Below are 22,866 nucleotides of genomic sequence, written 5' to 3' on the forward strand. Positions count from 1 at the left end.
TTTCTGCATGATTGGAGCTGTGTTTTTTTTTTCCCCTTAATGATAACAACTAGATGCAACAAGATTTCAGACTAATATTCTCCTTGCAAGTTTACCTCGAGCAATAGGTTTACTAGTTGACACGACCAGAGTTGCAAGCACAATCCGAGCTTCTAGGATGCAATTATGTTTTCTGGACCAAACTTTGAAAACAACCATGGTTGTGAAATCCAAACAATGCTTTTCAATAAAACTTCATTAATCATACCCACAGTGGTTCAAGAATTGATCCAACAATTAAAGGATAATATAGGAGTGGCGTTTGATCTGCATACCTATGCTTTGCTGCTGAAGTGGTTTCACATGGGAACTCAACTTAGGCATTACCAAAGTATTATGCCCGATTTGGACGACAAGTGAAAAGTTACTAAGTTAATTCAAGGGAAAATTACATAAATACCACTCTAATTTGAGGAAATTCCTAAAAACCTCCTAAAATTACAAAAATTCCCAAAATACCCCCAAAAATTCTTTAAATGCCCTTTAAAATTTCCAAAATTCCCAAAATACCCGATTGTGAAATTAAATTTCTCCAAAGATTTAGGAATTTGTAGCTTTTCATAAGAAGACTCATTGCTTATCAATATAAGATGCTAAATCCAAAATTTGAGTTGATTATATAGGCTTTGGAGATGAATTGCTTCATTATCTCTAGACTATCATTGCCGAGGTAATTTGTGACAAATTAACATGGTCACAAATTACATGCTTAGCGCACAAAGCCGATCTCAATTGTCAAAAAGGAGTAAAGATTAAAAAATCTTGGAACAATCCAACCAAAATAGATAACAATAGTATTTTGATAATTTTTGAAATTTGAGGGGCATTTTGGGAATTTTCACAAATTAGAGGGGTAATTTTCCCTTAATTTAAACTAGCAAATTCTTTGAGGCTTGAAGCTTCACCCAAACAAAAAAAAAGGTTCAAGATTGACATGAGAGAGATGCATGCCTGTGCGAAACAGTTAGACAATGTAGAAGCTTATTAGAGAACCATGGTTTCAAAAAAGATTGATCTACCTAAATCTGGTGCTGCATGACATGCCAAATTGAACAGTGATTTGTCCAAGGCTACATTTGATACCAGCTTCATAAGCACCTCATGGCAGCTAAGGTCATGGGCCACAAGTTCCCATATATTATTTTTCCGAAAATCCAATGTTTGGACCATATTCTAAACTTTAAGCATGCACATTCATGTTGCTTTACAAGTCATCGAGAGCCTCTCCTGCAGCTAGCTAGCTAAGAAGTTTATTCTTCCTCCCTCGAATGAGGCCATGGAAAGCTAAACACAATCTTTACAAAAAATACCCCTTAATTGTGTACAGTTAAACAGAAACTTAGCTGATCACAGAGTCGTTACTAAAGCACCTTGACTTGAACCATTAATTTAACTAAAATGTACTGTTTCATGATCTAATATGAATTATGCTTGTGTAAACTAAGTTATCCCTTGCTAGCTTTATGTCAATGGCAAAACGAAACCCATAAACACGCTACAAACTCAATACAAGAGGGTAGGACCCTGGCGTCTCTCTTGAAGAGATAGCCTGCTTCAAGATATTCCTTAGACCTACTTCTCTTCACACCTGCCAAAATACAATGCAGACTTGTGTGGTGCATGCCTTCACAACGCAAAAGAACCTTGCGATGCTTTTTAACTTGTAGGCTTGCCCCAATGGAATTAGAGTTTCTCAACGAAGTTCAGCGTAAAGTCACTTGTAGCTTTCCCGGCACTTCTTCCCTCACTCGAGCCTGCAGGCAACGACATCATTCACCTCAATAAGCCAAAGGTTTTCAACATTCAAACATTCCCATCATCTACATTGAATTCACATGCCAGATGCTTGCTTATGATTTAGTTGATAAAAAGACAAACCTGCAAATTATTGATTTCATCGTCAGTCAAGGAGCGCTCCATAGATCGATACGCAATTCGGAAACAATTACTGGTCATTCCCTTTTTGTTGGTGAAACTGTCAATCAGCTTTACCTGCATGCAAGAACGACCACTCATTGCTGATCAAGACATCTAACACCAGTACCACAACTAGTGCACAAATGCCGTGTAAAATGTTGCCACAAAATTCAAAGAAAATAACATTTTCCTACCCATGGAAGTTGAGACGATTTGGCATAGGTTCCAAAACAAATTAGAGGGGATTAGAGAAGACACTATAGGCACACCACCCTCAAGAAATTCCGGTCGAAACGGGTGAATGGGTAGGCAAAATGGGTGAACGGGAAGACGGTGAAAAACGGTAGGAAGCTCTGGCAGTCAAAAAATGGATTTGGAGGTGCCTTACCCTTTACATAGGCGTGCACCATTCCCTATGCGATGATTTGCATGGGCACAAATACCGAGGAAAAAATAGCCGTTGGGCAACAGGCTTGACCGTTTGACTCAAGTCTCAAGAGAATCTCGCATCACTGCCACAGCTAGTGCACAAATGCTGTGTAAAAAGTTGCCTGGCATCAGGATCAACTCTGATTGTCTTTGTTTAAAGCAATACAATAGTGAGAAGAACAAAGTGGTTCCTGGCCTCTACCCTCTGTCCAACCTTCTATCGCCCTTTCACAACCCCTCTGAATTTTCATATGGCATGCCATGGGGGTGGCTTACTCCAGCTGCAACACTTCCTAAAATCAAATCTCTCATGAATGGTGCTTCATCTGCACTAATCGAGTAATTATGGAATCTCATAGCCATTGCATTCCTTTATTGTCTGGTGGCTCGCCATATTTGAGTTTTTTTATAACTTTTAACGGAGGCAATGACTCCCAGTGCTGAACACTCGTCACATTATGGACCCTGGTATTCTTTTAAAATCTTGTGGGTATCGGATCCTTGGCATGGCTGGACAACATGAAATGCTTTTGTGTTCGGTGGTTATTAAAGTTCATCTTTACTGACAACTAGGTTCGGAATACAATGAAAGGTGTTTTCGTACATCTCAACCAACTCGTCTTATCACCACAGAGGAAGCAGAGAGAAGGCCTCTGTTTGACATAAGTATCATGGTCATAAAGCCATCAGGGCACGCGATGTGGCCTTTTTCTTTAACACGCTATGGCTGACCTAATAATCAACCATGAAGAGCAGAAAAAGGGAAGGGTCACGGGTGAGCGGGGATTGAAAAAAAAAAGGAAAGGGGGGGGGGCGGGGCATAGAACTAGGTATCAATATGTGCTCCCATGTAGACACACCTCATCCCCTCCCTCATGCAATCATGCTAAGATCTGAATACTAATGCTTCAGAGTCACTAAGTCAACTCAGAATTTGCTTGAAAAAAGTTGTCCAGAAGACGCAAGAACTCGTTCTCAAACACAGGGTAAACAAATGCAATGCTCTAGAAGGATGGGCATCTATATCTGGAACAAAAAATTAGGTATCCCCCACCATAAAATCATAGCATCCTATGTGTCCAAGTAAGCCTATAAGTGTGCAGTCAGTCTGAACAACCAAGCTACTAAAACACGGCACAAAAACATAGTAAAGTTTCCGCAAGGCTTCACACTCTGCCGAACTCAATTGAACTCCCTAAAATGAAAAAAGAAATCTGGAATGCCTGCAAACCATGAAAACGTAGCAATAAGCAGTCAGTGGCTTCTGAAGTTACCTCCTCAGCTAGATCTCCAGCAATACCTCGAACAACTTCACAAAGGTTATTTTCTGTAAAAGAATCGCTGATCCAAAAGCTTATATCCTTATAGCAAGGAGGAAACTGCAGACACAAAACAAAATTGGTATCTCTAACTCCAACAACATCCACAACCCATGCTAGCAGTAGAAAATACTTGAATAGAAAACTCTACCTTAGAAAAGGGCTTGAACTTGATCCCGAGCTGCCCTGCTTTGAACTGGTGTACTCTTACCAAAATCAGCACAAGATATACTCATGTGTTAATAACCCAAACTAACCATACAAAGCACTACCTGAGAGGTGAACCGAAGATCACTAGACCAAAATAATCGGATATCTGGAATGTCAAATAAAACCATGGCAAGTCGCTCAAGTCCTAGGCCAAAAGCCCATGCTACCGTTCCAGCCCTTCCATTGTTTTCCAAAATCGCTGGCTCAGTAACACCACAACCTAAAACCTCCAGCCAATTACCCTGATTGAACAATCTAAAAGAAGGGATTTAAGCTTCTTTCTAACCAAAAATTGGTAAATTAGCTGAGAAAAAGCTCCTTAACACTTTTTTTCAAAATGAGGTAAGGACACGCAATCCTTCACCACTTCCTCTCAAAATACTTTGTCACCACATTATCGTTGTTTATAATAACTATGAGCCTTTCAAAAGGGACAGATACACCACATAAAGCCGCTGATAAAAAAATTGCTTTGTACATAAGCTAGTCTCTTTATCAATCAAACTTCCTAAATTTTTTGCAATGTAAGGCACGCAATCCATCACCAGGTTCTTAAAAATCAATTAAAAATGAACATGGACCACTTCTTCTCAAGCTAATAGGTCACCCTGATATCGTTGTTTATAATAACTATGAGCCTTTCAAAAGGGATGGATAACACAAGGTAAAGTTTCTGATAAAAAGCAACAATTGCAACTAAAAATTTTGTACATCAGGTTGTTTCTCTATCCATCAAACTTCTCAATTTTTTTCCCTCCCACGATGAACTTCATACATGGTGGATAATGAATGTGACCAAGAGCGATTATAACACAAATCAGGATTCTCTGTGTTCCTTCTTGTTACTGAAATGTTCCTACCCCTTTTATCACACACACACACACACACACACACACACTCTCTCCACTTAGTTTGTCAAGGCACTTCTTACACCACAAAGATAGACAAATAATGAATCTCAATAAAGACATCCACAAACAAAGAAACAACCTGCCAGAGTCAAGCATAACATCTATGTAAATAGGAAACATATGCCAAGTGTCGAAGCTTCTCATCACTGGGCACACTAAGCTCACTTTGAATACTTTGGATTCGCATTTAATCAAGACATCCAAAAGACACCTAGTTACTTCAGCCTTCACCTATCCATAGCCATTGAAAAGTATTGCAATCTCCTTCATAATAGACTTGCCAAGGATCCAACGGCAATGAAGCTATTTGAACAAATATGGCTTGATTTAGCCAGCAACCTTGCACTTTATGTCAAATTGCAGCGGGAAGCGTGGTGATATAGGAGTGCAAGGGAGGTGTCACAACTCGATGATGTGGCATGACCATGGATCGGACCTAAAGAGGGGATAGAGTCCACCCAAACCGGCACCAAAACCAACAAAAGCAACCCGAAAAAATCCACCGCAATTCACAGCTGAAATCGCACTGCAAGAGGGAGGAGGGAACTGACATGGGAGTACACACATGAGAGCAGTTGACTTTCAAGTTTTGGGTTTTTAGCCTTTTGTTAAAAGCACAAGCCAAGGGCCTTCGAATATGAGGCTAGGGAGAGTCATTAGCGTGTGCAATTGCAAAGTGTTGGACAAATGACTTTCCTCAAATATCTCGAAGACCTTTTATATGAAGAAATACCGCGAGGCACGCCTTGCTCCGGGCCAGTCCATCTGGGAGGAAACTCTACCACTCCATGTCTCGTCTGAAGTGTAAAAGCTCTTTTCCAGTCCAGTGTTTAAAGAGCTTGAGTTGTTTCTAGTTATTAATTTCCATTGGCACATCGTGCCCTTGTGGTTACAATGGAAAGTATTAGAGCATCATCAATTTGCAAACCAGTCCTACATCAATTACAACCGGAGGTCATGGATTTTGAAGAGTATTTACAGTTTCGCGTCAACGAATTGCAATATTTGCTTTTGAGGCATCCTCGGTATAGTTTGTCAATTTTAACATTCACACCAATTCTTGAATTTCATGATGCCTCCAAATATGCCCCAGCTAATACCTCCTCCGCCACCGAACAGTTTGAGAGCCTCAAACAGTCAATCACGAGACAATTCTAATCCACTTAGTGGTGTTTTCCATTGCCGAACCTCTTCCACCACCACCGCCTCCTCAGTTGGAGTCCTTATGTTTACCCGTATTATCCACCACCACAGGTGCCTACTCTTCCTCAACCAAAGGATTTTAAGGACGGTGGACCCACAATCAAGTATTAAGATCCTCCGCCCAAGATACCCCACGACTGCGAACTAGTACACTTGCCAACATTTCTACTCGACGGCTAACTCCTGAAAAGATGGCACATTATTCATCATAGGGAAGTTGAAACCGGCCCGATAGGCGGTAGACTTTAGCTTTCACCCGATTCTTTACTCTTTCAAATTTTACGACCGTCACATGACACATCCAACCCTATTTGTCTGTGGACAAGCTACAGCATGACCAAGGTTCAGTTCAGTCCAGTTTAGGAAGTGATATGGCACCTTTGTGAGTCTGTTCGCAGACCGTGCATGTCCAGACACTTAGATTAGATGCATATCCTCCGGTTGCACACAGCATGATCATCAGCATTCCCATCAAAATCCATCAAGGGAATTTTCCAGTGCATTAGACCTATTTTCCCTATTTTTAACATTTTTCAATAATTATTTTTAAGTGACTTTTGTTGGAAACTGGGTAGGGCAAATTAGCAAGTCTAGTATATAAGAAAACCTAGCGCTAGCACTTTCTAGCAAAAGAGGCACCAGGAATCAAGGGTTCAACAGGCACCTTCTCAGCAAGACTCCCCACAGGCAAGAAGACTCAGCGTTTTTCAGCCAACGTTTTTGCACTTGCAGATTCCCGACGACAGCAGAACAACAGATCAGCCTAGCATTTTGCATTTGCAGGACAACCGGCGACAGTAGGACCACAGAACCACTAGAGTTTTTGTAGAAGACCAGAAATCAGCCCTAGCGTTTTTGCATCAGCCTAACACCTCAGTGTTTTTGCAGATCTTCGCGACGGAATCAGCCCTAGACTCAGCGTTTTCAGTTTTCAGCATTTAGACACACTAGAAGAAGTCCCAAACCTTGCAGATCTCACCTTCCCGCAGTAGATCCTCACCGCACGGTCAAGTTCCACGAAGTTTACAGTTTCAGCTCGGAAAACGCAGATTTCAGCATCTGCGTTTTCAGCACATCGTCGTCGTATCGTCGTCATCGACGTCGTCACCGACATAGAGTCAGAATTCAGCAGATAAAGATTTGCAAATTTCAGCCATTAGCGTTTTCAAATTTCAGCCAGTCTCGTCGTCATCGTCCTCATCGTCGTCGACATTGTCGGCAAGTCCAAAGCATTGTGGAGATTTGTGCAATCAATAGTAGACTGCTCTCGCCATAGAGAGTGGGGCCTTAGGAGGAGGGTTTGACAGCGTTCTGGTGTCGTATTCTTCTCTCTCTATCTCTCAGTCTCAACACCTTCATTCACAGTGTTCACCACTTTGTTTGTGTCCATTGCGCTCTCTCACTAAAGGAACGGAAGGCTCTCCCTTCCGTAAGTAAAAGGAACCCTTGAGCACAGTTCTGAGCACTCATCTTGAGCAAAGTTCAACATTCACTTCCGCTTCACCTTACATTGGTATCAGAGCTTTGACAGTGTTCTGTATCACTCAAGGAAAGAACCACAAGAACCACAGAATCTTTTTTGCTTGTTGCGGTCGCACGTAACCTAAGTTCTCTTGGGCGTGTCGATTCCTAATCGTGTTTTTGAAGAGTGACAGGACACCCAAGAAAGAAGGGCTTGTCCAGCCTCCCCTTGCGCCTCTTTTCACTCATTGAGAGAGGACCGTGCACTTGGCAGCTGGCCAATCGACGTGAGGTGGGAAAAAGCAACCTTGGTGTGAGTGCAAGGCCGCCAAGGGGTGCACCCGCGGAAAAGAGCAGAACTTGGGTGAAGAGAAGATCCTTCTCTAACACATATTGCAAGTGAAAGAAGAACCACAAGAACCTCAAGAACCTCAAGAACTGCAAGAACCTCAAGACCCTCAAGAACCCCAAGAACAAAGACAACCAAGAACCCCAAGTTCTTCGTGAACTTAAGAACCCAAGACGACAAGCATCCACAAGAACCCAAGACTTCAGTGGATGGTCATCACTCGAAGCGGAATGGATACTTCGCTTGGAGGTGATGAGCATGAGGGTGGTGGTGAAGAGTTTTCCCCACCAGGTGGTTTTTCCGACCCTCCCCCTTCCCCATCTACGCAAAGGATTGCACCGACTCCTATGGAGGCTTTCGACAAGATGATGATGGACAGGAAGTTAGAAAGCGACGAAATAATGGCAGCCACAGAGCGTAAATACGAAGACAGAATGGCAACCATAGCGCGTGAACGCGAAGAAAGAGAAGCAAAATTTGATCGTGAGAACAAAGCAAGAATGCAAGAAATGTTGCGACTCTTTTCTCAAGTTCAGGCACAGATGCAAGAGATTCAGGAAAAGGAGACTCTCTTAGTCTCTTCTTCTCCAAAGCATGACACACAGGATCTGCATAATGATAAGCATGATGAATTGCATGATGATGATAAGCATGATGAATTGCATGACAATGATAAGCATGATAAATTGAATGATAATGACAAGCATGATGAATTGCATGACAATGATAAGCATGATAAATTGAATGATAATGACAAGCATGATGAATTGCATGATAATGATAAGCATTATGATTTGCATGATCAAGATGTGATTTTTCACAAGCATGATGATTTGCAGAAAGAAGATATGATTGTTCACAAGGATGATGGTTTGGCTGATACTTTTTCTAGTGAAGCTAACCTCATTGCAGATTCGATCAGTCACGACGAACCGATTTTGGCTCTTGAGTTGAGGTCCAAAGAACCCCCTCAGGAAGAACCGATCTTGGCTCTCGAGCCTAGGACCAACGAATCCCCTCAGGAAGAACCAACCTTGGCTCTCGAGCCTAGGTCCAAGAAAGATTGAGCATCAAGCATAGGCATTTCCATTGTGTTTTGCCACAGTTGATTGATTTAGATCGGAAAGTCAAGATTCGACCCCATTGTTTGCGTGTGTTTGATGAACGGTTTGGCACTCCGTCTGTAAGTTCATCTACATTGTATGCACAGTCTTTGAAGAAGAATAGTATTTTTCCAGTCACTTTACATGGAATGGGTATGTTCATGTTTCTGTGTTGGAAGTGGTATCAGGAATTTTCATCCTCATAGATTCTTGAAGAAGGTAGACGCATGACTCTGGACGAAGTTGAAGCATTAAAGGAGCCACAAATGACTTTGTGTCGCTTTCGGCACGGCCCAAAGAAGCAAGCATTGCAGACCTTTATGAAGTTCAAGTATCGCACAACCCACACATCACAGTGGGCCGGCGAAGAGTCCTTTCTAGGATTCCGTATGTTGTTGGCGATTTCCCTCGAGGCCATACAGTTCGGTACCAATACCTCACTTTGAAAAAGAGGGGATGTCACGTAACACATCCAACCCTGTCCGTGGACAAGCTACAGCATGACCAGGGTTCAATTCAGTCAAGTCAGTCTAGAATAGGAAGTGATTTGGCACTTTTGTGAGTCTGTTCGCAAACCGGGCATGTCCAGACACTTAGATTAGATGCATATCCTCCCGTTGCACATAGCATGATCATCAGCATTCCCATCAGAATCCATCAAGGAAATTTTCCAGTGCATTAGACCTATTTTCCCTATTTTTGACATTTTTCACTTATTGTTTTTACGTGACTTTTGTTGGAAACTAGGTAGGGCAAATTAGCAAGTTTAGTATATAAGAACCTAGCACTAGCACTTTCTAGCAGAAGAGGCAATAGGAAAGAAGGGTTCAACAGGCACCTTCTCACCAAGACTCTCCACAGGAAGGAAGACTCAGTGTTTTTCAGCCATCAACGAGATCGACCAGCATTTTTGCACTTGCACATTCCCGGCGACAGCGGAACAACAAATCAGCCTAGCGTTTTACATTTGTAGGACAACAGGCGACAATAGGACCACAGAACCACTAGCGTTTTTGCAAAAGACCAAAACTCAGCCCTAGCGTTTTTGCATCAGCCTAACACCTCAGTGTTTTTGCAGATCTTCGTGACGGAATCAGCCCTAGCCTCAGCGTTTTCAGTTTTCAGCATTTAGACACACGAGAAGAAGTCCCAAACCTCGCAGATCTCACCTTCCCGCAACAGATCCTCGCCGCACGATCAGGTTCCGCGAAGTTTACAGTTTCAGCCCGGATAACGCAGATTTCAGCATCTGTGTTTTCAGCGCGTCGTCGTCATATCGTCATCATCGACATCGTCACCGACATAGAGTCAGAATTCAGCAGATAAAGATTTGCAGAATTCAGCCATTCGCGTTTTCAGATTTCAGCCCGTCTCATCGTCGTCCTCATCGTCGGCGAGTCCAAAGCATTGTAGAGATTTGTGCAATCAATAATAGACTGTTCTCGCCATAGAGAGTGGGGCCTTCGGAGGAGGATTTGACAACGTCCTAGAGTCGTATTCTTCTCTCTCTATCTCTCAGTTTCAGCACCTTCATTCACAGTGTTTACTTTGTTTGTGTCCATTGCACTCTCTCACTAAAGGAACGGAAGGCTCTCCCTTCCATAAGTAAAAGGAACCCTTGAGCACAGTTCGGAGCACTCGTCTTAAGCAAAGTTCAACCTTCACTTCCGTTGCACCTTACAACGACACAAAGGAACTTCACGAGCAGCTAGAGCGCTTCCAAGCAAGCAACGACACCATGTTGACCCCAAAGATTGGCGCCCCTTTCGGTATTTCTTTATTCTTATTGCACTTGAGAAAACCCTATAAACTTCTACAAGCTGTCCCACTTTTATCAGGTTGAAATTCCCCTACTCTAACCCGATTTCGGCAGCATGACCACAATAGAAGTCTTCATAGACAAAATCCCAAGTAATCAGTGAATTTCCACGCACTTTAGATCACTTTACAAAACCTGGCGAGAAATTACAGCACGCTGAATTCTCTGCTTTTGGCCTCCAAAATGCACCAGAAGACCTGTTCGGTGATTCCCTAGCTTCCCAACTCTGGGACTTGTAGGCATCAATACTAGCCAAAACCCTAAACCTGCAAAAAATTACAACAAGCTGTAATTCTTTGTTTTGTGCTCCAATACGCGTGCCGACCACTCTTTGATTGAGCCTATCCAACCTTTTACGGTTCCAAATTCAGTGCCAACTAGCCCGATCATCTCGTGGCGACCTGCCCTTCTCGACTGTGGGTAAAACTCTCGGCCAACGGCCGTTTCACACTGGCTATGCAATGTCCGAGCATTTGTGATTTTAACAAGAGGGTCCCAAAATTAAACAAAAATCAAGGAAAAGAAACCAGCAAATATATATAGTGGTTGTCACAATCTCGTGACATATCCCCGTCTTAAAATCGCAAACCTCCTCGATTGCATGCCATATATATACATGCCATAGATAATTTAGTGTGGTAAGCACCCTTTTATCATCGCATGTAACGGCAAAAAAGACTGTCAAACATGTGTACAAATGACTTAATGAGACCTTCATACTTCTGTCAAACAATGTACACTTCTATTGCACTGAAGCCTTACGTACATGTGAAGTGCTAGCTCTATCATCACCCGTCTTTTGAGCACGTGCCAAGCCCTTTGACCTTTGCTCTACTAAAGTGACTTGACTTGGGGAATACGTGGGTTGCAAACCAAAAGCTTCAAGGTAACACTGCAATACATTTGGTGACTGTACATGCCATAGATGATTTAGTGTGATAAACACCCTTTTATCATCGCAAGTATCCGCAAGAAAGACTATCAAACATGTGTACAAATGACTTAATGAGACCTTCATACTTTTGTCAAGCGATGTACACTTCTACTGTATTGAAACCCTTGTTGGATGCCAATGTTACCATACATGGGGTTTGGCACCATGCCCTGCATACCCCCAAAGATTGTTCTTGGCATGTACTGCTGGTTTCCGGGCGCATAACCAGCCATGCTCTGAAACACTAATCCACCTCTAACTTACCCAAGATGTACCGTGGGTGGTGGAAAAACCTGGCGCATAGCCTGGAATTTAGTTCCCTGTCCATTTAAACCAACATTTGGACTCCGAAAGATGGTTGGCTGAACTGGTAAAGCCTGTGGAATTGGCGTCCTAACCACCTGTTCGTGGACAAAGGGAATTTTCCTTGGAGCCCTAGCTGACTCCACAACATGTGAGTGCTCCATGCCTTGCTAAGACGCAAAAGGGACCTGGGCTTGAACCTCAACGGGCTCTCCTGCATGAGAAAGTTACCTTGTCTGCTGCAACATTGATGATGCTTGCGGAAATTCCATAAACCTAGGATTCTGCATCAACCAAGAAAACACATTCACCACAGCAACCAATGTCCTGAACACATCCTCATTTAATTGCCCAATCATAAACCCTTGAACTTGTGGAGCATTCACATCAACAAAAGGCACAGACAGTGGTGGCTGTGAACTCTAGCCAACCTCGAACACTGAAGATACAACCTGCCTGTATCGCAAAGAGGAACCCTCTTCCCTGGCGTCGTTTGTCATGTCAGTCATAGTGTAATTCCAAGTTCTTGTGCTTTGTGTCTTCGCAGAAAACCAACCAAGGCTCACTTCTTGAGGAAAAAGTGATTCTATCCTGGCGACGGAACAATGAAACCAACCCGTAGGGCGGTAGACTTAAGCTTTCACCCGATTCTTTACTCTTTCAAACTTTACGACACAAAGGAACTTCATGTACAAGCCTGTGATTGGAACTCAACACTTCAAAACAAAACGCGGCGTGGCAACTAGAGCACTTCCAAGCAGACAACGACACCCAATTGGCCCCAAAGACTGGCCAAAGACTCGTGCCCCTTTTGGTATTTCTTTAAACTTATTGCGCTTGAGGAAAACCTGTAAACTTCTACAAGCTGTCCCACTTTTATCGGGCTGAAATTTCCCTACTATAACCCGATTTCGGCAACATAACCACAGTAGAAGTCTCCACGGACAAAATTCCAAGTAATCAGTGACTTTCCACGCACTTTAGAGCACTTTACAAAACCTGGTGAGAAATTACAGCACATTGAATTCTCTGTTTTTGGCCTCCAAAATGCACCAAAACACCTGTTCGGTGATTCCCTAGCTTCCCCGAAGCCCCTAAGACCTGTAGGCATCAATACTGGCCAAAACTTTAAACCTGCAAAAAATTACAGCAAGCTGTTATTCTCTGCTTTGCGCCCCGATTCGTGAGCCGATCACTCCTATGGGTAGCCCTCGAGCTCTCGCACCTGTAGGGTCACTTGCCCCTTGAATTAGATGAGATTCTTTGCAAGAAATCTCTCTAAATTGTCTTGTACAAGCACCCGAGGCTTTCCCGAGGCTCCCCTGGCATTATCTTGCAGCTTAGGTGCGAAACCCTAAACCTGCAGAAAAACACAGCAGGCTGTAATTTTCTGTTTCGCATCATTTTGAGCGGAGCAAACACGTCTACGCGTGTCTCAAAAGCTCCCGCACATAATGGGACAGTTCCCCTGTAAATCGGACAAGTTTTCACGCACAAAACTCTCTATTTTCGCACTCCTTTGCGATGGAACTGTGCATACCTGAAGGGGATTAGCAATTAGCTAATCCGGTTCCTATACAAACGGCTCTTGCCTTGGCAAACGCACATAAAACCCCCAAAATTGTGGGAGAGAGATGCACGAGAGCAAATCATCGCACTACATAGAGCAAGGGAGAACGCAAGCTTTCCATTAAAGTTGTGATCACTTGCACCCACTACTCACACACTATGTAGCACCCTTATTTCTAAAAATCAGCCTTTTGCCTCACTTTGGACGCCTCCTCTTGGATGAGGCTTCTGGAAGGTGTGTGCTAGATTGCATGTTGCTCCCCTACTGCCATGTGTCCACTTGACTCCCTTTGGTTTAATTCCTAGTATCCACCAACTTATAAAATCATGTTGAGGGCCTAAATGACTTTAATTGAGCCTAACCAACCTTTTACTTCTCCAAATTTAGTGCCAACTGGCCCGACCATCTTGTGGCGACTTGCCCTTCCGGACTACGGGTGAAACTCTCGGCCAACGGCCCTTTCACACTGGCCATGCAACGTCCAAACATTTGTGATTGTAACACAGAGGGTCCCAAAAATTAAATAAAAATCAAAGAAACTAGCAAATCTATATAGTGGTTGTCACAATCTCATGACAGAAGGAGTTACGAATGTGGCCCTCACAACCATGTTGCTTGGGACTGTCCAAAAAAAACAAATAACAAAAGATCTCCCTCATGAAAACACAGAAACAAGAAACCCCAATCCTCAATTGGATTAATTCCTATTTGATAGGTGTTCCAACCATTGACTCATCTAATGAGCCATGCAAAGCTATGGGAAAAATTAAAGATCAAGATGCCCTTATCCTCTTTAATTCACGCTCCATGCAAAATTTTATTTCCCCAAGATTAGCTGCAAGATTAGGTACTGAGGAATACGCTAAGGGGACACAAATTGAAGCACACATGGATAATGGAACTTACAAGTCATCGACACCATTGATTGGATTTCAACTTCAAGTTCAGACATTTCCAGATCCAAATGACTTCTACATTATGGATTTGGGAGGATGTGATGTTCTATTGGGCATGCCTGATTTGACGCAAGAGAATGAAAAATCCAATTAAAGCACAAGAACAAAGAGTTGATGTTGGACTTCAATATTCCACAACTCAAGAAGAGACGACAAAAAAAGAATCACGAAGTGAAGGAAAGAAATATGAACTTAAAAATTCTGTACAAATATATGATGAATAAAGATTATGATTGTGATTAAGACTATGATCTTGGGTGTGTCATGACACCACAAGAAAGATCCAATTACCTTTCATAGGCATTGGCTAAGACCATGATCTTGGGTGCATGATCGACACCACAAGCAAGCTCCAATGACCCTCTTATAGATATTGCCTAAGAAGCTGGCCATAAGATCGATTTTCAAACGCACCCCAAGTGTCTGCAGCTAGCTTCTATGTGTGCACGCCGGACGGCCATCATGACACAAGAATGCATGATTGAATGATCAAATGTAAGCATTTAAGTTGCATGAATGCTAGAACGACATTTTCTTGTACCCTGCAAAAATTGAGGACGATTGCTTTGATTTTAGAAGGCCGTATGTTAGGGGTTTTAGGGTCAAGGTTTTTGCGTCGAGATCATAAATGCATCGGATCAATGCGTTCGTTTGGCCTGCCTTAGACTCTATTCCCCTAGGCAGGTGGTCCATGCCAATCTCTTGACCAAAGTCAGAATCCCCAGTGCCATGATCAATGCTCTCTATATGGTATTTTATATGAAGCCATCTGCACAATGCTAGAACATCTATGTGACCTTCGAGTCCTCGACTAACTTGAGTAAGTTTTGTAAGAACCAGCCGAGGGAGCCTAAAACCTAGAGAAACGAAAAAGAAACTTAAGGACTCCCAACTTAACAGTCATGTCGGGTGGCCCAATTATTAAATGGATTAGGATTAAAACTCCCAACTCCCAACAACTTACAGGAATCGACGAGGGGCCTCAAAACCTCAAGCAAATATTTACACACACACAATCACCAAATTGCGTAAAAGACTGATGATGTGGCACCTATAAGAACACCACGTGGCATGTTGTACAAAATTTACGCATTTTTCGCATGTTGTACTAATGATGTGGCACTGTTGTACAAAATTCCGCGTTTTTCGCTGACTGATTTGGACAGCTTTTCAACGCCACTTTTTGGAGTAGCTGCTTTTAGGATCAAGTGCTTTTGATTTGATGCTTTTCGGGCTCTGCATTTGGGCATCCCTTGTACCTTCATAAGTGCCTAGAGGGCCACTCCTCGGAGAGCATCTGGATGCAGAGTTTCGGAGAGAGTCAAACCCTTGGGAGTTGATTTTGAGAACTATAATCATAAAGAAATACCAAAAGGAGCACCATTCTTTGGGGCCAATGTGTCTTGGCTCGAAACTCCGCTGAGTCGTGTTGTCTACTCTCTCTTTCTTTCACAGTTATTCAAGTGTTTTGAAGTGAAGTGCTAAAGTGTCGCCAAGTGTGTAGATTGCAGTTGTCTCTGTGTTTCCGTCCGATTAGTCTTTATCCCCTATGCTCCCAAATACTTTGTGAACTATCTCTCTACATGCTACTACCTATTGTCTGCAAACAAATAACAAGAGCATCCAAATCGTAATTTTGACATGCGCTGAAATTTCTACACAAACCCTAATTTGATGTTGAAAACCCTAATTTCCGGAATAAAGATCCATTCACATCAAAGTGTAGGGTTCGTCAAGGGATTAACTTGGACTTCTGCCATGTATCCAAAAATCTAATTCGTTGAAGAGATTCCTAGAGGTCTCGGAAACATAGAAAAGCACCAAAGAGCATGTTTTTAGAGCATTTTAAGGGAAAAACGACTGGTTCTTCATCTCCTCTTTCTACTCTTGTTTTCTCTTCTTCCACCTCCATAGGTCTCTCTATTGACTATAAAAGGAAAAATCAATAACGCAAAGTTACATTCATAACACAAGGTTAACAACAAAGGATTTGATAGTGTGAGCACTTGATTGTACCTAATCTCTCAATGCCGTTGCATCTGACACCTTGTGCCACTATAAAGAGTGAAGAAGTGCAAGACTACCACCTCTAAAAATATCAATGGCGCTCCTTCACTGCCCTAGCGGAGCCAACTGAACTATCTTACTCGCTGCGTAAAGAAAAGAAGAGCCACTTAAGTATCCCACCACCTCAAAAAAAAAATCAGACACTCCTTTGCTACCCTTTAGGAGCAAACCGAAGTAAACCACCCATTGCGTATACATTGAAGTGAAAGGGTGACCAGTGAGAACATGCATGCATCTAGCCTTCCATATCATCCATAAAGGTATAGCAGCCACAATAGAGAAAGCAATCTCTCAAGGATGCATCTAGAAATCATGAATAGTGTCCCCAACAACATGTCCAAGGCGGAACCAAGGTCTATCAACATGAAAACAAGATCCTCATAAGAAGGTGAGAGCCTGAGAACTATAGCAACCAACAAAGGACACAAAGCCTATATGAAATCCCACTCGGCATAGCAAAGTGCAAACACCATGCCAAACTATATGATTATGAGGGCAGATCCAAAGACAGCGGCAGATACTCTCATCCACATGCAAAGTACATCTGATGCACATCAATTACTGACCAGCACTACCAACCCATGTCCTTACCAGTAGCCCAAGACAAGCAATCATCTACACGAAGTATAAAACCCGATGGCTGATCCGTAGATAAGACCCGTACCAAGCCTTTCAAATAAGTAATTTCAGCAATTACAAATATTTTTGTATGGCCACCTCTCTAATAACTGATTTCAGTAAGTTGGATAGCTGCAGTAAATCCTACGTGTCTTGTTAGTAAACAGAAGTATAGCCATCACCTCATCCGCGAGGTTAAGTATAAATAAAACTACAATACATAAAATATTACAGCCAGTTTTTGATTGAGTGATGCTAAATTAGCTGTAAGTCTATACAGCACTTTTTAAGATACAATTTATAGATGATTATGATAATAAAACCCAGAAATGTAACTAAAGAACCAAATCTCTTCTAGACAAGTAAAGCATTTAAAGATGAATATATCAATAAAGTAACTGCTCTAGACATGTACCTAAAGAACCAAATCTTGGCAGTCATATAAAGTACCTGGAAAAAGATCTCAAGCTCTATTGATGGGTTGGTGAAGGGAAAGTAAGTGTCAACCCACCGAGTCTCCACATCACCTGATTCAGAGGAAGCTCATTCAATTTAAGCAACAAACACATAATCCAGCAAATGAGGTCACCAAGGAGAGAAAATGCACATCTCTGAATTCTCCATTAACAACAACAGTCTCACCGAAGAGTCTCTTAGCTAGTCCTTCAAGAGTCTCTTTCAAATCCTGTAAGGCAAAAGATGTTCCATCCATACCAGATGCATCCCACTCTGCAGGAGAAAATACACGGAATCCCTCCATCTGATAAACCACCACAATCCAGACATTAAAAATATGTGTTTAAAACTGCCTACTCATGAATACTGGCCTTCTTCAAAGCTTTGAAAATCAACCTGGTGAAAAACAGGATAGTGGGTTGCATCTATGGAGTCCCTGCGATATACATCGCCTGTTACTAAAAAATGTGTGCAACCTTCCCGAAGTTTTTGAGCCTGATGGGCACTCGTATGGGTTCTCAAAACAGTATCTGAATTAATGTAGTAGGTATCATTATAGCGACGGCTAACATGGTCCGGTGGTACCAAGACGTCATCAAAATTCTGCCTTCATCAGAGAGAACATATTAATGACATCAATGCCAGTGCAATTGTCATAATCTTGCAAGACTTCAAGGATTTTTCAACAAGTAGCCGTATCCTTAAGCTTAAAGATAAATGACAAACAACCTAGCATCAAAATCACGCAAGGACTTCCACGACACTACACTTTAGCACATACTTCAATAAAGGAGCACTTTTAGTACTTTGAAACTCCAGATAAGAAAAGCTTGCTTCCTTTACGATACAACATTTCCTCGCCAAACAAAGGCTTTCCTAATATTCTGCTATACAAGAAAATAAATACTCACGGATGTCACTGAGACGATTGGACTGAGGTCGTCAAACTTTTGATACTTTCCAGGAAACTTATCTTCAAAAAACTTGTAAATCTCATTTTTCAAAATTCCAAGAGGATGGTCATCGCGCCTATGCAGTTGAAGTCCTAGCTTCCAAAAAACAGAGTCGGGCACATTGTTTGTAGGGTCATCTTCCTTCACTACGTCTGTTGAAAGCAAAAAGTTACCCATTTTAGATTCATAATACTTTAGAAGGCCCCAAACTCAGGCAGGCGAATGACCCCAAACAACAAGTACCACATGCATACATGCACGCATAGACTTGCGGCATGAGTGAGTCAATATGCCGTGCATAATCTAGTCTCATCTTACCAAAGAAAGCTACCAGAAAATCAAGACTTGCCTTCCCTTGAAATGGTGATTCCACCTGCTTGAACAATAGAAGCATGGACATGGGAGCGAGCTCTTTTGCTTGCAGCAGACGAAGCGGACCGAGAGAAAGTTTTAGCAGCGAAGAAGAGGGAACGCCTATGCTGGAGGCGAGCCGAGGAGAGGAGAGGGACGTGCCTTGCAATGAGAGTACAGGTCGAAGCGCGCAGCAAGAGCACCATCGCTGCTACCCCCAAAAATGTGGCTGCGATACAGCCGAAACTTTAAACTAGTTCATGGATTTTCAGTGTTGGTGCTTACGCTGCCGTTAAATTTGGGTGATGGATCTTCGAAGTTAGCAATTGCAAGGGAGGCCTAGAAAATATCATTTGGTGCTAGGCTAGCGGTTTCGATCCTTAGCACAGAACTTATTAGCCCTTCCCTAAGCAAGCACTATCCAGAGTGTTAATGCAATTTGTAGAAACTATTGTATGATCGTATAGAGAAACTAGTATGTGACCTGCGCGTTGCGGAAGCTAATTATAAAAGCATGGCCTCTCCTCTTGTGAGTCGTGGCATGATCCTCCCCTCCAAAGTCGAAAAGTTTCAAATATGTTTTCTTAATGCTCCCGCTACGGTGATGCTCCACTATGTAAAAGATCTTTCTCCTATGCATCAGTAAGTTTCTCCATCTGACTAACGATAGGAGGACCAAAGTGGCAAAGGAGGAGGTCCTATAAACCATTAAAATAAGGATGGATGGCCACCAAGAAAGGTGATATGGACCATTGGATGCAATTATTTGCACCATTTGGAAACCATTGCCAAAGCTTGTGCGAAAACCCCCCCCCCCAACCCCCCACCCGATGTCCAATCATCTTAATGAATTCAACACCATCTACAGTCAGTTGTCAGCTCAAGGTGTCAATTTTGATGAACCTGTTAGAGCTATGTTCCTATTGATCACATTGCCGGAAAGTTGGGACACTTTTCGCACAGCTTTGAGTAATTATGCACCTCCAGATGGTTTGACCATAGCAGGTGTAGAAGGCAGTCTGCTTACTGAAGAAACCAACAGAAAGACAATGGACAAAGGCAAAGGAACGGCCTTAGGTGTCAGGGGAAGGACCAAAGAAAAGTACAAAGGTGGAAAGAGGAATCAGTCTCGTAGCAAGTCCCGCAGTGCTAAAGGCAAGAGTGACATAGAATGCTACCATTGTGGCAAGAAGAGTCACATGAAAAGAGACTGCAGAAAATGGAAAGCAGAAAAAGACAAAGAGAAAGTTGAAGACCATGGTGAGAAGAACAAGTCCTCAGTGAAGATTCAAGAAATAAATGTGACAAAAACTGTTGCAGAGAATGACAATCTAGTGTCAGGAGACATCTACTTCTTGAAGAATACAATGGACTCAGCTCTTCTTACAGCATCTGATGGAAATGCACTGAGTGACTGGATTCTAGACTCAGGGGCATCACTTCATGTGTCTCCAAACACGGAGTGGTTTACCTCTTATGTGACCACTAAAGATCATGTTTGGCTAGGCAATGGGCAAACATGTGAGATCTTAGGTGTTGGAGATGTTCAATTGAAGTTTCAGAATGGCTCTTCTTTCACGCTGAAAAATGTGAGACATGTTCCCGCAATTACAAAGAGCTTGATCAGCACAGGTTTACTTGATGATGTTGGCTACGTCACCACTTTTGGACAGAACATGTGGAAGATATCCAAGGGTTCTATGACAGTAGCACATGGAGTAAATTCTGGAGGACTTTACACGATTTATGTATCAAATGTCTCTAAAAACGTAATCAATGTAACCGAGCAGCCGAACGTTTCTTTGTGGCATAGCTGGTTAGGACATATGTCCAAGCAGGGAATGGAAATCTTGTCTCGTTCTGGTTATTTGCCTGGCTTCTCATTTAATGATTTTGAATTATGTGAACATTGTCTGTATGGTAAGCAAACACGGCAACCACATAAGCATAGAAGCAGTAGAAGAGATACACAACTGGCACTTGTTCATAGTGATTTGTGTGGACCTATGCCTAACCTATCTCTAGGGGGAGCTTCTTACTTTATGACATTTATAGATGATTACTCGAGGAAAGTATGGGTTTACTTTCTCAAGCACAAGGATGAAGCGTTTAGTGTTTTCAAAACGTTTGTGACACTTGTGGAGAATCAGAGTGGTAAGAAGCTTAAATGCTTACGCACTGACAATGGTGGAGAGTATGTTTCAAAGGCCTTTCAGGACTTTTGTGAGTCAAAAGGTATAAAACGTGAACTTACTGCTCCTTACAATCCTCCTCAAAATGGTGTTGTTGAGAGGATGAATAGGACCGTACAAGAGAAGGTCAGAAGTATGTTGTCTAATGCACAACTGCCAAATGGGTTTTGGGCTAAAGCCGTATCAACAGCTGTTCATCTTATAAATAGATCTCCTAGCAAGGTTTTGCAGAAGGATTCAGTGCCAGAGATGGTATAGTCAGGCAAAATGCCCTCATACAAGCATCTCAGAGTCTTTGGCTGTGAGGCATATACTCACGTTCCAAGGGAATTTAGGAACAAACTTGAGCTAAAGAGTAGAAAGTGCATCTTTCTAGGCTATGGTAATTCTGGTGAGATGGGGTACAGGCTTTGGGATCCCGAATCCAGAAAGGTTATCCGCAGCAATGATGTTCACTTTAATGAATCCAAATATCATTCTAAACCAGAGAGGGTTGAGGAGATTAGAAGAGTTGTCTTCCAAGAAGATGGACCTACACGTGCAAGACAAAATGTCAGGGCTCAAGAGGAGCAAGGACAGGATAGATTGGAACCACAGGTTGTGGCTGAGCCTGAGCCACCTATTTTGCGTAGATCTGGACGTATCCCGCGACCTCCTGATCGATTTGTTCCATCTATGAACTATGTCATGTTGACTAATTGCAATGAGCCTTCGTGTTACAAGGAAGCGGTGCATATGAAGGACTCCGGGAATTGGCAATTGGCCATGCAGTCAGAGATGAAAGCTCTGCATAAAAACAGACATGGAAGCTAGTTAAATTACCACAACACAAAAAGGCTCTACCTTGTAAATGGGTTTACAGGTATAAGATCACCGCTCATGATAGTCAACCAAAGTACAAAGCAAGGCTTGTTGCCAAGGGCTTTAAGCAAGAACAAGGCATTGACTTTGATGAAGTCTTCTCTCCGGTGGTCAAGATGACTACATTGAGATGCTTTCTTGCATTGGTTGCCATATTAGATTTGGTGTTGCACCAAATGGATGTCAAGACAGCGTTCTTGCATGGTGATTTAGATGTGGAAATTTACATGCAGCAGCTAGAAGGGTTTGTTGAGAAAGGCAAGGAAGATTTGGTATGCCAGTTGTTAAAGAGTCTTTATGGCTTAAAACAATCACTGAGGGCATGGTACCATAAGTTCCACAAGTTTATGCTTTCTCAAGGCTACAAACATAGTGAGTTCGATCACTGTCTATATATAAAGAAGGCTAAGGATGGTAGTTGGCTGATCCTTATTTTGTATGTGGATGACATGTTGATTGTTGGCAAGCACTTGGAAGAAATTTCAGCTTTGAAGTCAAAGATGGCAAAATCGTTTGACATGAAAGACATGGGTGAGGCAAGTCATATACTTGGTATGCGCATTGAGAGAGACAAATCAAAGAAGTTGATTTGGTTATCTCAAACAGAGTATATTGACAAGGTTTTGCAACGTTTCAATATGGAGAAGGGAAAGGCATTGAGTGTTCCATTGCCACCATATGTGAAACTTAGCAAACAAGATTGTCCTGTGTCTGAGGAAGAACATGCTGAAATGGATAAGATTCCATATGCGTCTGCAGTGGGTAGTTTGATATATACAATGATTGCTACTCGCCCAAACATTGCATTTGCAGTGGGAGTAGTAAGTCGATACATGTCAAACCCA

The 22,866-nt window shown here is 42.4% G+C and overlaps 1 protein-coding gene across 1 annotated transcript; it reads right to left on the reverse strand.

The window, feature by feature from the left end:
• Nucleotides 1-1,397: 1,397 nt before the first annotated feature.
• Nucleotides 1,398-19,252, reverse strand: LOC147442127 (phenylalanyl-tRNA synthetase class IIc family protein). Its single transcript, XM_086528417.1, has 10 exons — nt 18,967-19,252; nt 18,576-18,769; nt 18,061-18,267; nt 17,851-17,968; nt 17,659-17,735; nt 3,977-4,156; nt 3,856-3,900; nt 3,660-3,764; nt 1,918-2,031; nt 1,398-1,793 (listed from the first exon to the last, which is right to left on the reverse strand). Exons 1-10 carry the CDS (start codon nt 19,172-19,174, stop codon nt 1,743-1,745), a joined length of 1,299 nt encoding a protein of 432 aa, XP_086384543.1. The 5' UTR covers nt 19,175-19,252; the 3' UTR covers nt 1,398-1,742.
• Nucleotides 19,253-22,866: the final 3,614 nt, after the last annotated feature.

Source organism: Adiantum capillus-veneris, chromosome 14 (assembly GCF_014529385.1).
Source record: "Adiantum capillus-veneris isolate H3 chromosome 14, ASM1452938v2, whole genome shotgun sequence".
NCBI lineage: Eukaryota > Viridiplantae > Streptophyta > Polypodiopsida > Polypodiales > Pteridaceae > Adiantum > Adiantum capillus-veneris.

Bases quoted from the DNA above. Each gene is read 5' to 3' on its own strand.
- LOC147442127 (XM_086528417.1), bottom strand. From the start codon at position 19,174: ATGGTGCTCTTGCTGCGCGCTTCGACCTGTACTCTCATTGCAAGGCAC. The intron at 18,770-18,966 runs GCAAGTCTTGAT...TGCTTTCAACAG, and splicing joins AATCACCATTTCAAGGGAAG to ACGTAGTGAAGGAAGATGAC. The intron at 3,765-3,855 runs GTAGAGTTTTCT...TTGTGTCTGCAG, and splicing joins AGTTCAAGCCCTTTTCTAAG to TTTCCTCCTTGCTATAAGGA.